This window comes from Aythya marila (assembly GCF_965140915.1).
Source record: "Aythya marila genome assembly, chromosome: 16".
NCBI lineage: Eukaryota > Metazoa > Chordata > Aves > Anseriformes > Anatidae > Aythya > Aythya marila.
Genome location: NC_139057.1, coordinates 3,920,565 through 3,935,864, shown reverse-complemented (window position 1 = coordinate 3,935,864; position 15,300 = coordinate 3,920,565). Strand labels below are relative to the sequence as shown.

General features: G+C 42.0%; 1 protein-coding gene across 1 annotated transcript in view; it reads left to right on the top strand.

Annotated features, from left to right (window-relative positions):
• CDH4 (cadherin 4) overlaps window positions 1-15,300 on the top strand; it is a 457,614-nt gene that overhangs the window by 361,630 nt on the left and 80,684 nt on the right. Inside the window, exon 6 of the mRNA XM_082773208.1 lies at window positions 3,426-3,570. Coding sequence (XP_082629334.1) covers window positions 3,426-3,570 — 145 coding nt within the window. The remainder of the gene's footprint in view (window positions 1-3,425; window positions 3,571-15,300) is intronic.

Below are 15,300 nucleotides of genomic sequence, written 5' to 3'. Positions count from 1 at the left end.
AAGTAGTATTCATATTTAACACAATTTACTCTGTTGACTTTGACTAACTACCTTCAGATACCACCAGCCTCCGGTGTAATCAATAATCATGATACTGAATCATTTGTATGCCAACAGCTACATTTACATGGGAAACTGTCAGTAGAAAAACCTCAGAGACCTGTGGTAGCTGTTGCTGAATATGATAGCAACAATTGTCATACCTTTAAGCAATGTTTGTTAAAGAATATTGAGCCAGCTCTTTGGTTGGTGTACAGTGTACACTGACTAAAGATTAGCCGGCTATACCTGTATTAATTTTTAAGAATCCTCTGCGTGGTGTTTCACTTATTATTTATTCCTTCTCTACTCCTGTCATGTTCTCCCTCTTAGGGACAATGTAAATATTTCAAGCTAACTTTATAAGTGTTTCTTAGCTGTATCTCCAGCTAGCCATCAGCTTCCCTGTGAACACTTGTGCACACCTGTGTGTAGTGTGTGTCCTCTGGTCCAGGCTGTGCTCACTGGATTTTTCAGAGCTGATTTTTCCAGCTCTAAGTGATGTCTGTGTCTGACTGAGCAGAGCCATCACCTTTTGTGCTTTACCCACTGTCACGAGCCATGGAGAAACACTCACGCACCTGCTTTTCACGCCCACCCGTCCTTCTACCTCCAAATCATCGACTTGGGTACAGGTGGGAGCAGACTGCAGCCTGCTCTGCTGAGCACCTTGTTAGGCTCTTGCCTTGCACAAATGAAACCTATCTGAGCATCTAAAGAATGACTCCAAAAGGAAGAGTGTTGTCCAGCTTGAGGATGCAAGATGAATACAGAGAGCAGGGCCTGAGGGCAGGGGAGAAGATGAATTAAGGAAAGGGAATGCAGTATCTGATCTGCCTTGGAGGTGCAGCTTGTTTCTCAGTGGACAGATTGCTGAGTTGGAGTCCATCTCCCTTTGCTCCCTCCTCTGGGAGGGATCTCTAATTAGGAATGGTCTCTAATGAGGAAGACCTCCTGCTGAGCACGGTTTATATTCCAGTCTCTGGCTCAAGCACCACATTTCCCTCTGCTGCAGTTGGCACTGACCACAGAGGAGTAACATGTTGTGAAATGATATTGAGATATTACCACGAAAAATTGTTAAAAGAATATTCATAGAGAAAATTCATGCAAGCAAGTGCAAGAGGAATAAAAAAAAAAAAAAAAAAAAAAAAAAAAAAAAAAAGATGAAAAGTTCATTGAAATGAGGCAAAAAGGGAGCAGGATAGGAAAGAGGAGTGTGCACCCAGACACCAGCACAACCCAGGACATGAAGGCGCAGTGTCTGCTACACCGAGGCAGGTAGCGAGATGAATGCCATACTCCTGGCTGCCCAAAAGCCATGAATTAGGACACCATCCTGCCTCCCATAGCTCAGCCAGGTGCAGGTGCTAGCTTGATGCAGGTGGGTGAGATTCCTGCAGCCTTGCTCACTGAAATCTTTCTTTCCTTGAGCGCAGGCAGTAAGTACCCTGTTCATAGCAATGTGTGCTAAGTGTAACAAGCAGATAGATGTGCATTGCTGAGAAATTCCTTAATCCTGGAGGTTTCAAACAAAAGCTGTCAAATGTAATTAAAAATTTGCAGGGGGAGAGTCAGATCTGAGGGGAAAGATATCAGCCTTGCTCTCTGCTTTATCTCTGAATGGAGCCATTTCCGCTCCTGGAAATGCAGCAAGAGGCAGCCCAGTGCTGCCTCAGTTTGAAGATAATAACTTTAATTTTAGCTCCGAATTACTTTTTTTTCAAAGGCAATCTGACCTCTGACTTGTAAAGTTATTGAATTGCTACATCTGACATGATGAAGGATAGCTCAACAGGTGGGAGTCAAAGCAGTTTATATTCCGGCAAGAAATGCAGATATTAAGAGCATTACAAATCAAGAAATACAAATGGTACATCCTGTATTGAAAACGAAGCCAGACTTCTTCAGTCTTTAAAGAAAAAGTGCTTCTTAACTTCCTTTAAAAAATGTTCTTCGTTCAGCCTATTTCACGTGGCAGTTTGTTCTCTTTGCTTGATTAAATGTTAATCCAGCCCATCATAACAGCGTGCAGTTTCTTTTGTTAAGCTCTGGACTTCTGAACGCCATACATGAAGGAGAAAGTTGAATCAATCACAGACACAGAGAAGTGGAAGCCGGGAACCAGTGCTAATACAATTAGCACATTTATTCGTCACGCATCAGAGAGCTGGAGACCTCCGTGGCACAGGAGCTCCCACACCGGCAGCATCCCAATGGCCCGGGCTGGTGCTGGCAGGGACCGGAGCCCTCGCTGCTCAGTAGCCACGGGCTGCTGGCTATCGGCATGCTCACAGGGATTAGATCATGCAGGTGTTTAAGGTCCCCTGTCCCTGCCCACTATCCAACAAAGAGGGGTGACTAACAACATCTGCAGCACCCCCACCAAGGCAGACGTCCCTCCGCTGCCCACCCAAAGCCAGGGGCCACGGAGCTCTTTCTTCGCTTGTCTTCTTTTGCCTGAAGCCGGCAGCGACCGTTCAGTGCTCACACCATTTAGAGTAGCCATCTGTTCCCTTGAATGAGGAAGCTATCCATTTTTTTCACCTGATTACCGATTGTTCCAGTCTAATGTTGATTGCTTTGTTTTATTAATTACTCATTTTGACATGCTGTAGCTGTCCCTTTTGTTCAGAAAACAGATGCTCTTGTTTTCCAGCATTATTACTGATGGTTATTGCTAATAAGATAAAGCTGCAGTTCCACTTTAGCTGAGGACTTAACACTGTGGCTCTGGTTATTGTAATGCTTCATCGTTGATATTTTAGTTAAGCCGGAGAAAACATTTCATTCTTAGTGCCACAGGGGCTCCCGTCATTTGAGAGAAAGGGACTGTTTTTATATCTTTCAGTGCATAAAGTGATGGGGTTGGTTGCTGTTGCTGAGACTAGAGACTGTGATTATACAAAGAATAAACAATACTAATGTCATTCTGAAATCTCTTTGCTTATTAATCCCTGTTATTGTGGATATGAAAGGCTGCAGGTTCCCACAAGAAACCTCTCAAGTCAATCTCATTTCCTCACTGTGTTTGGAACTAAGCAAAATTTGCTCTTCAGTTTGTCAGACAAGGTTCACCATGTCTTAAAATTAAAACAGAGTGATCTATTAGCAGTAAAGGAGATAGCATCGCTGCACCAGACTTAACGTGTTTCCACTGACAATATTTTAAAATATTATTTCAATATTATGTTAAGCCTTGAAAAACTGTAGAGTGTAAAGTTCAGATGGAAACCACGTCAGTGCTTTCTGCTGGAATTAGATACCCTCTTAGTTCAATTCTGAGAAGGTATTTATGGGGTGAAGTCAATTCTTACAAAGCATGGTTTCTCATTCTGCAACAAATCCAATTGCTGATATTATGCTTTCATTGTGCTTATTCCCAGCTCCGGGCTCATGCAGTGGATATGAATGGAAACAAAGTGGAGAATCCTATTGACCTTTACATCTATGTGATTGATATGAATGACAACAGACCGGAGTTTATAAACCAAGTCTATAATGGATCTGTTGATGAAGGCTCTAAACCAGGTACAGTTGAAAAAAAGTCTTAAAGTTATCACAAGCTTTCAAACATTAATCTGACTTTGTGGCCTTGCCTCCTCTTGAAGTAGAGGAAACACAAGAGAGGTTTTCTGTTGCTTGCTCCTTTGTTGAAGACTGATGGAGATGAGAATGATTTAGCTGGTATCTCTTTCTCCTGATGCAGAGAAAGTGCAAACTTGGCTTAGAGGGAACCTGGATCCTGGTAGCGCCTTCCTAGATGTGGACTTTGAAAAAGCATCAGTTGTGTAGAGTAATGCTTGGTATTTCCTCTCCCATATGCTTGTTGCAGACACACAGTGCTGTTATTCCAACTACAAAGTACAGAAAGCAAACCCATCTCTGACCGTTCACTGACCGTGTGCCCAAAATGCTGAATATCTGACTCCCTGGTATTTAATTTAGTCATTTACAAACTCTGTATCTGACACCCAAAGCCTCCAGCACAGTCTGTGTCCCAGGGTGTGAAGGAATTACTGTCTTATTTGGGCCCGATGCAGACCGATTGAAGTGGGAATGTTCCCATTGAAATTACTGGGTCACCCTCCATTCCTATGGATTTTTCTTAGAGAGCAAAATGTAGAAAAAATCTGAGGCAGATTTTCAGAAAAATTATGAGTGAAACGTTAGTGAGGATGTAAGCTATACACAGAATGCAAGTGATGATTTTTACATGAGTATGTTTATATCTTTGGAAAAATACAGTTGTAAAGAACTTTAATGTCTTCTTTTCAACTGTATTGTTGATTTGTTATTTCAGTGCAGCAGAGATGTACAGTTACCAATATGGCAACCAGGGTGGTTTTAGCTTGCTGCTGAACATAACTGCTCTGAATGTATTCATTACTTAAGCTGAAATTATATTTTGAAAACTGTCACCGGTACTTCAGTACATCTCCTGAAATCCGCGTGAGATTTTTCCAAGATAAACTGTGGAAGAATGGTTAACTGAAATAGGACACGAGGATGTTGGGCAGTTAAGAGGCAATGGGCTAGTAAAGTACCGTACTCAACTCACAAGAGTCTGGGCACGTACGCAGCTGGCTGAGAGCCAATCAGGCTCAAGGACACGATGCCCTTGAGCCATGGGGAAAGTCCCTAAGGCGGGAAGGTAGCTAAAAGAAGGAGAAACTACCTGAAAAGAGCGGGAAAATGTTAGCCAATCCTGAGCTTAGTTTTTGCAATATGTATGAGTTGATTATGTTCAAACTAGATAAAAGGCGACTGAGCTATCCATTAAAGTTGAAGTTCACTGTTCACTTATATTGAGCGTCTGTGTCTTCCTCCCGTCGACAACAAATTGGCGCCCGAACAGGGACCGGTCTGAACGGGATTTGGACACTGCTGGCAGTGATCCTGGGCCACGTGTTGGACGGAATAAGGGAGGATCCGGTCCTGCAACGCAGCCCAGGAGGTGGAAGGGACAAGCATCCCCGCACCCGCGTCGGGAAGGTGAAAGGGACGTGGAGTCCCCGAACCCGGGAGAGGATCCCACCGGTCACGCGTCGCCGAGGTCTGAAAGGTGAAAGGGACAGGAGTCCCCGCACCCGCAGCTCGGAAGGTGGAAGGGAGTCCCCGCACCCAGGATGAGCCTATAAAGGGTCCCGCCGGAAAAGCGCCGCCGAGGTCTTTGCAAAGGCTGCAACTGTATATATAAAGGTACGAAAGACAAGCGGCGTATAATTTGCTCAGATGCTTTTTAGAAAAGCGGAGTATTTTAGATATAGATTGTAGAAAAAGATTTGCCAGGGTTATTAGCATATGCAGTAGCGCAGGGTTGTTTTACAAATCCTGATACAGTTTTTTGAACAAACAGAGTGGCGTAAATTTGGAGATAAATTGTTTGATGATGTTATTAATGATATTAAGTCTGCTAAAAAATTTATTGAAGCCTTGGAGAACAGTCACTAGCGCTTTAGCTACACATCAGGCTGAGCAGAGAGTCGCTGCTGCCGCTACAGAGCGACTGGGATTGCCGGGAAGTGCTGGAGCTGGGCATTGCCCACTGCCGCCTTCGGAGAGAATGATAACGCTGCCTTGGGGCTACGGGGCAATGGGAGCCTCCCCACCCCCCTCAGTCACCACCACGAGCAGCGCTGCGCTTGGAGTTCACCGTGTGGCGAGTCGGCACAGAGCAGAGGGACGGACATCAGGACCCTGCAGCCTGTCTGACGTAACCATGGAAGCAGCGGCGGCTGTGTTGCTTCTCTCTGGCATGTTTTTGATCTGTGGAGACCGTGCATGGCAAGGAGTACCAGCCAATGCTTTTGGAGGACCGTGTTACCTAGGGCGACTCACACTTTTCGCTCCAGATTTACACTCGTGGCAGAACTCGACAAGGAGCAGAAGAATTAAACGAGAACTAAAAACTTTGGGTTCTGACTGTAATGATGATGTAGAATTGTGGGGTCCAGCAGAAAGATTCTTTGCTTCTTTGGTGCCTGGTGTGCGAACTGCACACGCTTTGACTAACATTAATAAGCTTGCTTGTTGGGCTGTTAAACAATCGAATGTAACAACACAAGTTCTTTCTGAAATGTCACAAGATATGGAGAGTCTAAGACATGCTGTATTGCAAAATAGGGCCGCTATTGATTTCTTATTGCTGGCTCAGGGACATGGGTGTGAAGATGTAGAAGGAATGTGTTGCTTTTATCTTTCCGACCATGGTTAGTCAATTCACGACCAGTTGAAATTGTTAAGGGATCATACACAAAAAATTGTAGTACAAGATAGTTGGTTTGAAGGTTGGCTTAAATCTGTTTTTGGGAACATGGGTGGATGGGTTTTCTTAGTTAAAGAGGGACTTCGCTTTCTACTTATAATTATATCGATTATAGTTGCTGCACGTATAATCTTTAACTGCCTAACTAAGAAACTAGAGCAACTCACAGAGAAGGTATTTGTAGCACAAAATAAAAACGGGGGAATTGTGGAAGAATGGTTAACTGAAATAGGACACGAGGATGTTGGGCAGTTAAGAGGCAATGGGCTAGTAAAGTACCGTACTCAACTCACAAGAGTCTGGGCACGTACGCAGCTGGCTGAGAGCCAATCAGGCTCAAGGACACGATGCCCTTGAGCCATGGGGAAAGTCCCTAAGGCGGGAAGGTAGCTAAAAGAAGGAGAAACTACCTGAAAAGAGCGGGAAAATGTTAGCCAATCCTGAGCTTAGTTTTTGCAATATGTATGAGTTGATTATGTTCAAACTAGATAAAAGGCGACTGAGCTATCCATTAAAGTTGAAGTTCACTGTTCACTTATATTGAGCGTCTGTGTCTTCCTCCCGTCGACAACAATAAACTGATCCTCAGCAGAGGGATTAGATGCCACATGACTTTGTTTTGTGGCAGCAAACATCTGTCATGGCTTCTCCACTGCCTGAGGTGTCATTGAAAAGTCTCCAGTGGCCACTATTTTTAACAAGGTGAACTGCAGCCATGATTGATTGTCTTTCAGCATCGTGAGGAATAGGCTGTTGTGGTGACACGTACTGGGGACAGCGTGTGACATTATTTTTGAGGAAGGAATATATGTACGGCTTCCTTCCTGATATGCTTTGGGTGGTGACATGCCAGGCTTCAAAGTGCTGCTCCAAAACCTGTCTGCAGAGGTGATGTGAGAAGTCTCTGAGCTGCTCATTCAGATGGCATCATCCAGGAGGACTTTTCCTCCTTTCACTTGAAGGCCACTTTGCAGCGTATCAAGGTTAGAAGATTAATACATTTCCATAGCAAATCAAATTTCTTACATCTTATTCTAGGACAAATCAATATTCAAAGTGTTCCCAGATGTTTTAACTAGCTCTGCTCATTTGTGTGAAAGAAGCAGTAAATTGCATCCTCTTGTTTGAAATCCAGATAAGCCTTTGAGCTATTAAATCAGAATAGGATACCTTTGCCTACAAAATGGTTGTGCCTCTGCTTCCAGCAGTGATTTTTGGTATTCTGTATCCCAGTCTGTTGTATCTGCCTTTAAGGCAGGTAGGTAGAAAGCAATCTGGTTTTATTCAAAAGCAATTACATTTGTCTTTGATGTATTTGTTTTTTTCTCCCCTTTCCTGTTTAATCGGTATTCTTTTAAAGGTTTATATTAGTATTGAATTTCTGTTCCTTGCTTTTGTAGAACCACCTGGGAATTTGGGTATCTGAGGCCTTCATTCCATGTACTTGGCAATAAACATGATGTTATGTCTTTGAGAGAAATGATAGAGAGGTTATATACTTACTGTGAAAGTCTGCGCGCTCCTCATTTACCTCAAAGTTATGTATCCCTGTTCTGCATAGACACAAACCTAGACAGTGTATTAGTTAAGCATAGATTTTGAAGAGATTCGGAAGCTTCTTTATAGTTCAAGATAATTCAGAATATTGTAATAACTAATGAGTCTTTGCAAAAGGAAAAATAGGCAGCCAGAATTCAACATTATTTGTGGCAGTGGTCAACAAATGAAAGGCATTGTGTAATCTCAGAGGTAGCAGCAAAATGTGTTCAATATTGATTCAAAATTAAGTTACACATGCATCTATAAATATATATGCATACGTGTGCATATCCATGTACAAAGTAGAGATTTGCTTCAAGCAAACTAAAAAATCTTATTATGTGATCCAGGAGTTCAGCATTCATTTTCTGCGATTCATTGGCATTGAAGTATGCCTGAGGACTGAAAATGCTTCCCTGGACATCCTGTGCAATTGTTATTTCTCACATCTTCCATATGCCCCTTTATAATAGCTGTGACTGAAAATGCGGTATTCCTCGATTAGCATAGTATCTGCAAAGTTCTTCATGATTTTGTACACCTTTTTTGAGAAAAGTAACTAGAGTGTTAGTATCCCAGATAAATGCTGGCTCTGAGGGCAGCTAGTATGAGCAGCCAATGTCTGTTTGAAGTCAGTAGGAATTTTGCCCAGATTTTTAAAAAAGGAAAAGGGACATATGGAGCTCGATCTCTACCCATGGAAATTTCCCAGAGCAAGACCATCAAAAATATGCTGTTGAGCAGGATGCAGTGACCTTGAGCTGTAAAGAAAGCCCCTGCAAGGCTGATTTGCAGGATCAATAGAGCCCATTGCATTCAAAGGGAATAAGAAAGGCTCTGCTGTTCTGTCAGCGCTCACCCCAAAGTACAGGGCAAAGCAAAGACACCTGGTGCGGGGGCACTGCAGGTAGGACGGTACCTTCAGGAGATGCTGCAGCTGGGTCACCTCATAGAAGCTGGGATGCAGCAAGCTAGAGGAGGGTGCCCTGCCTCCTCTGGTCCTGCAGGACAGCTGGATATCATGCCTGGCCATTGCAGGGCTGGGAGGAGGGTGGCCGAATAAGATGTGACCTACTGCATCTGCACTGAGTAAGGCAAAAGGAGTTAGCCTTAACCAGGAAAATGGGAATGCAGACAGGATGGTGTACTCCAGCCTGCGGTGTGCTGTGGTGCTGCTGGGCACCTTACCTCCCATGGAAGTTTTGCTTTAGGCATACAAATAGCCTGCAAAGGGGACTGTCCAAGAGCTTGAAGAGTTGGCAGCAGTGTGAAGAGAGATGCTGGAGACAGTCACTGGGGTTTAAGTGACCCAGCTTCCCAGACTGCAGGGCACTCAAACACCTGAGCTTCCAGGAGCATGCTCTCTGCGGTGTGCAAGTCACCTTGAAGCAACCCTTCACAGGAATAGAAGAGAAATCAAGTATTATTAATTATAATAGGTTGTAATAGGTTGTTGGTGCTGGTTAAGATTATAACAACTTAATTGAAATAGCGTCTTGCACCAGGGCATAGTGTTCTTGAAATCAAGAACACATGAAGTTTTCGATAGCATGAACATGTGTGTCACAGCCTGGCCCATGTACATCCTTAAATGTGTGCTGGCTCTTACACTGAATTGCATTTCTTTTTCATTTTCTGACACTCTCTGGAAAGCATTTTAATGCATTTCTATTTTATCTAGCCTAAGGTCGTGCAGCTGGACAATTTAAATGTGTACATGCAGGCTCTTCCAAAAATGCAGAACAGGAATAGCAATGCAGGATTCTCTATTCCACAGGACCATATTTCTTCCTTTGTCTCTATCCCCCACAAGTTGTTTTGATTTAACAAGCCACTGTTTGAAAGTGTATCTTAAAAGGCCTTGTTTTACTCATATTGAATAATGTTCTGCCTCTTTGAACTTTGCCTCTATATGAAGAACACAGACAAGTTTAAAAATGCAGCTGCAAGCTAGAGCTGAAATTCCCCTGGTCCCTCTGGCAGCCTTAATCAGCAAAGTTCTCCTGGAGCTGCCCAAGTTGCCTTTCAAGAGCTGATAAAGCAGGACGGGTTGCACAGCTCTGTGGCTCAGGATTCTGTTGCCCTTTCAAAGCCTGTGGCTGTGCACAGGTTTGGGGTGTTTTTTTCCCCCTCTGTGCAACCCCAATTACTGCCTTCCAGGAGCCCCACCACTGTGCTGGCACAGCTGGGCTTGCAGCATCCCAGGGGCATCCCAGGGGAGGGGAGTGCTACTTCAAATGAAATTCTACAGTTTCAAAAAAAAAAAAAAAATCAGGCTGTATAAGATAAAGTGAAAATGCTTAACTGCAAAAGGAAAAAAGGAATTTAATCACAAAATAAAATGTGATGGAGAAAAATTACTTGGTCACTGCAGAAGCTCGGTTTTGATGAAACCGACACAAAAAGTACCTTGCAGTGGGATGGGGATGTCTTACTTAACTGAAGCGTTCAGTTCTGAAAAGGTCAATGTGAAATGCTCTGCGGTGACTCAAGTGCTTTGCTCAGGGTTGTATCTATTTTGTTTTAACAGAAAGATTGTCAAAAATTAACACATCTCTCCAAAACAATTTGTTCCTGTCAGACTGGCCTTTTCTGTTCTCATTCATCCTTTCCAGTTCACTAACTCTCTGGATGCATCTTGGTCCCTTTCAAGTCAATAAAGCGAAAGTCCAAGTGGCTTCTTTTAAACTCGGGTTTCAGCTAGCTCTTCTTTCTTATGGTGTTGTTAATTCCAGGTTAGTTTATTCTGGCCACCCTCCCTACAAGTGATGTGAAAGTACAAATAGCCCTCCAAAATAAAGGAAAATCAGTATTTCTTATGTGAAAAATGCTGTAATTCAAAATTTCCCCATCTGCTCCTGATTTCATGGAACTCTGGTAGAATAATTGTTGATAGCACGCCACGTGAAAAATGAAATAGCTGGGAGCTAAATCTATATGTGGCAAATTGAGTTAAAGAAATCTCATAAAAATAAGCAGTATATTAAAAAAACAAGGATTTAAAAAGCCGATTATTCTATTAGTGTCCCAGTTTGTTTATTTTATATCTATGCTAGCAGAGATTCCCTCAGAGATTAACACCATGGACTAACGCACAGATGGGGCCAGAAACTTGAAAGTCATCTGAATATTAAGAATTTAAATCTTTAGCCTCAGTGATTTGAGCAGAAAGCCAATTATGAGGCTGAATTAGTTTTCAAATTAAACTGCAATTTAAGGCATGTGAAATTAATCTTTTAAGGCCTATAGTTGCATGTGTATATATATATATATATTCATGTGAAGAATTTGGATTCTGCATTTTGAGCTCCTTCCTCTGATAGTACAATTAGTGACGAGGTATTTCTGGTGCCCTGCAGATTGTTTTTACAGTGGAAAAACAGGGCGGGTGTTACTGGGTGGAACAGGATGAAAGGAAAGTGTCAGTGCCCAAAATCTGGAATCACCAAAGAGAAGCAGCTTCTTTTTTGAAAACGAGTGGGGAGCTGAGTGCAAACCCCTTTCTCCCATTATGAATCATTGCAAAAACACAGTTGTGCTGCTCATAATTAAAATGTTTAATATTCTTTTACCAGCATGAAGTAAATAAAATTTGGTATTCTTCATTAAGTAAAGCCCTGGCTGACCAGAGCACCCACGCAGGTTTGCAGACCTCAGCTAGCTCAGGCTGCTCTCTATGGGCATTGCTCAGGGGAGTCTGGAGCCTGTGCAGGTGCATTTTCCTGCTGATAGCACTAAAAGCTAGAAATAATGCAAATTTGACGTGTTTCAGAGAGACCGTGTAAAGATAAAATCTTCATGTGCCAGAATAAGCTTTGGCAATTTCTTCCAGTCTTCCCAGAGCTCTTCACAGCTTGGGTGCATTACTTCTGGGCCCGTGAGAAGCCTGAGCATACACCCCAGTGCAGCGCTATCTTGTTCATCTTGGGTAGGTGCTAGTCTGGTCCTTGCACGTTACGTGCTGTTAAAAATACCTTTGTCCAACCCGACTCTGTTACACACAGACTTGGGATACACAATATTCTTTTTAAGTTCTTTTGCTCAGACAAGCACAATTTTAAGAAATTGTTTTTCTGCACACACATTGTAGAGCTTTCCATTTTATTTCGAGGTGAGTGGTTATGAAATCCGTGCTCTTCTTAATTTCCTTTTCAGAAGCATCTAGTCCCAATGGCAAGGAAGTGAATTATAGGACTGTAAGTGAGAAAAAAAAAATGCAAATCCCCTGACTGGTGTTTTTCTCCTCCAGAAAAAAATGGTCAGGTTGATATAAAGAAAAACAATGTGGAAATCATGTTCTGAGACCACTCTTGAAGTGAGTTACAACTCTGCAGTAGTCTGCTCTCCACTACATTTTAACCAGCAGTTACAAACAATCTAGTTATATATATATATATACTATATATATTTATATTTACATTTTTATTACATTATATTACATGTATTGCTACGAAACAACTGTTCTAACAATGCACTTAATACAAGAGAAAAGGAACAAAAATTTGTAGATGATAGGGAATTACATGGTTAATGCTATTTAGCCCACCTGTAATAATACAAAAATGTAGTTCCAGTGTTTTAGGCGTTCAGGTGTCTGCATGTATAGGTGTACAAAGACATGTGCATGACTGCCTTTTTTGTCCTTCGCATGATGAACACAAGTGTAGCCTCCACCAGCCAGCAAACATTTACCACAGCTGTGGTCTGATGGCTGAATCCATGAAATCAGTGAACTTTTGTTCTTTGGTACCTCATCTCCTATTGCTACCACATCTTAAAAGAAAACACATGTAGTGTTCTGGATGGGTTTGGAAGGGGACGGAGCAGATCTCACTGTTTTCCCAGAGACCTCCTGTGATGCTGCCAGCATCTCACCGTGACGCAGGGAGGGGAGGCAGCAGCGCTCCAGCAGCGCATCCTCTGCCTCCTGCTCTCACGCTGAGCCAAGCCGAGCGCTGCTTACTGTAAATCCCAAATACTTGATTGCACCAGCAGTCTACAGATGTCCATCAAAATTTCCTGCTGTGCACTGGAAACGTTGAGAAACTGTTGCGAATCTGCATGGCTCTTACTCTCAGTCAAAATACAAGGGTTGGATTCAAGCCTTGTGTTTTGCTCACAAGGTTTTGCTCAGCCTGATCTGCGTGGTTTCACTGGTCGCATATGCCTTCAGCTATGCACAAAACCCAGCCATACTTCCAATCACAGTTTGGTGGTGGTGTTCAGGATATCTCATCCTATGTCATGGTTCCTCCGTTTTTTGTATTCGCCTGTGGGAACGGAGAGGACTCATCTGCAGGAACTCAGCCAAGCCGAGGTTCATCGATTTATGCAATCAGAACTGTTTGCTCGGAGGCTCAGTGTGCTTTTGCCCATCTTGAAGTTTTGCTTCTGTTATTTCTCTGTGGTGCTGGGGGTCTCGGCAGGCTGCAGACTGCTGTACAGGTGTTATTTTCAAATCTGGCCCTTCCCATGCGTACATTGTATTTGGTGCATCACTTCATTTTCTCTCCTGAGATACTTGTTTTATTTTTAATGATAAGAAGGCATTATTTCAGTTCCGGGTGACAGCAGCTGCTTCATCTTGCTCAGTCATCTCTCCAGACCCACTTGCTCTCTTTATTCTCATTAGCCTGACTCTTGCATTGTTTGAGGCTGAGGATCTGATGTCTCCACTAATTAGGAAGTGGCATCCTTTATGAATTAGGTTAGCTGCTTGAAAGGTCAAAATTTGCCAGTGATTACAAAAATAATGGGGAAAGAGAATGACAGCAGCTATCAGTTATGACTGAAGGAATATCATTTAGAAGGAAAGTGCTGTTTCTATTTAGTTTTCTATCCAGAGAGTGTGGGATGTAGTTTAATTTAAGTATATTTGCAATTTATTACATCTGCAGTAGAGTTTCAGGCACTTGTCATCTTGATGTCTTGCACACGTTCCTATTTACTTATGCGACTCCACTGAATACCTTTGGTGAGTTTGCTCCTCGTTTTTCACTTGAAATCTTTAACAATGAATATGTGAAAGTGCTTCAAATCACCCATTGAATAGATATTTTTTTTCACTTGAGGATGCAGGTTTATTTGCTGAGCCATTTTAGTCTTTGATGCTACAGCAGTTCTGCAAATAGTGCTCTAACATCCATACCTACTGCAAGGTAAATTCTGCCATGAGGAGCTCTGTGCTGTACCATTTAGAGTGCTCCTGCTATCCAAGTTAGGGCAGGTAAAATTATCTTCAGGACTGCTCTGCACATCACAGCCTGCATGCCTGGAGCTAGCCTCTGCCCTCCATACACTTGGAATGGAAGAATCTTGTTAGTTTTATATATCAATTAAAAAGACAAATACAATAAGCACACTTCTACATGCTCATTAGAAATAAAATAGCATTGTTTGTAGAAAAATTGTATTTAAGTAACTATGGGTATAGTTGTACTTTGAGGACTTGTTCAGGATCCCATTGTAGTTATCATAATCTGATTTTAACACTTTGCTTTTATAACATGCTGTCTTTCTGTTCCTGAAACCCTGCTGCAATGCATGAAATCGCTTAATGGGCAAAGTGTTCCTGTTGTGAGTAGGGCCATGAGATCTTGTCCTCTGTGGGGAAGAAAGCCAATATCAGGAAACTCTTCTGCACTGAAAATTTTATTTTTAGGAAGTGTTGTAAATTTTACACTACTTTTCAGTATTTAATCTTCCCCTCGACAATTATTGTCTTCTCTCTATCCAGCATCGGATGCAGAGTATTCTCTAAGTGAGCTTCTCGACTTGGAAAAAAAAAAAAAAATAGGAGGAAGGGGAGGTTTCCATTAGTACAAAGCCATTATTAACTTGAGTTAATGAAGATCTAATGTAATATGGCCATCACCACATGTCTGCACATAATGATTCAATCCTTTTCTATGGGGGAATGATTAAATTAAGTATCTTGTAGGTCAAAATTAGACTGAGAAGGTTAACCAACCTTTAATGATTCTGCAACCATTTACCAGCCATTAAAAAACATAAATTGTAAGATAAAGTTCAATAGAGAATCAGTGTTATCAGTAAAAAAAAAAATAATAATAATAATAATAATAAAAAGATAGGATGAAGTTTTAGCTTTTCTGTTTATATCACAGGAGTAGACAGAGAGGATTGTGTATTTTTATAGTAATATGTGGTATAAAGGGCAAAGTGAAAGGTTTTTTGTCTTTTTTTTTTTATTTGTATTCCTGATAAGTGCCCATTAGCTCTTTCTTTTTACATGCATTAAATCTAACTAATGGATATCAAACCAGCTTAGAAAAATGGTAATTATGAAGGAGTTGTAACAAAGACTTTAGGAGCACAACTGTGCTGATATATTGTTTGTGTGCCTTAAAACCATGACAGCCCAGTCTTTACAGAGAAATGCAGTTGCATAGATGGGAGAGCAGAGATTGCAGACAATGTGATGGGAATCAGCA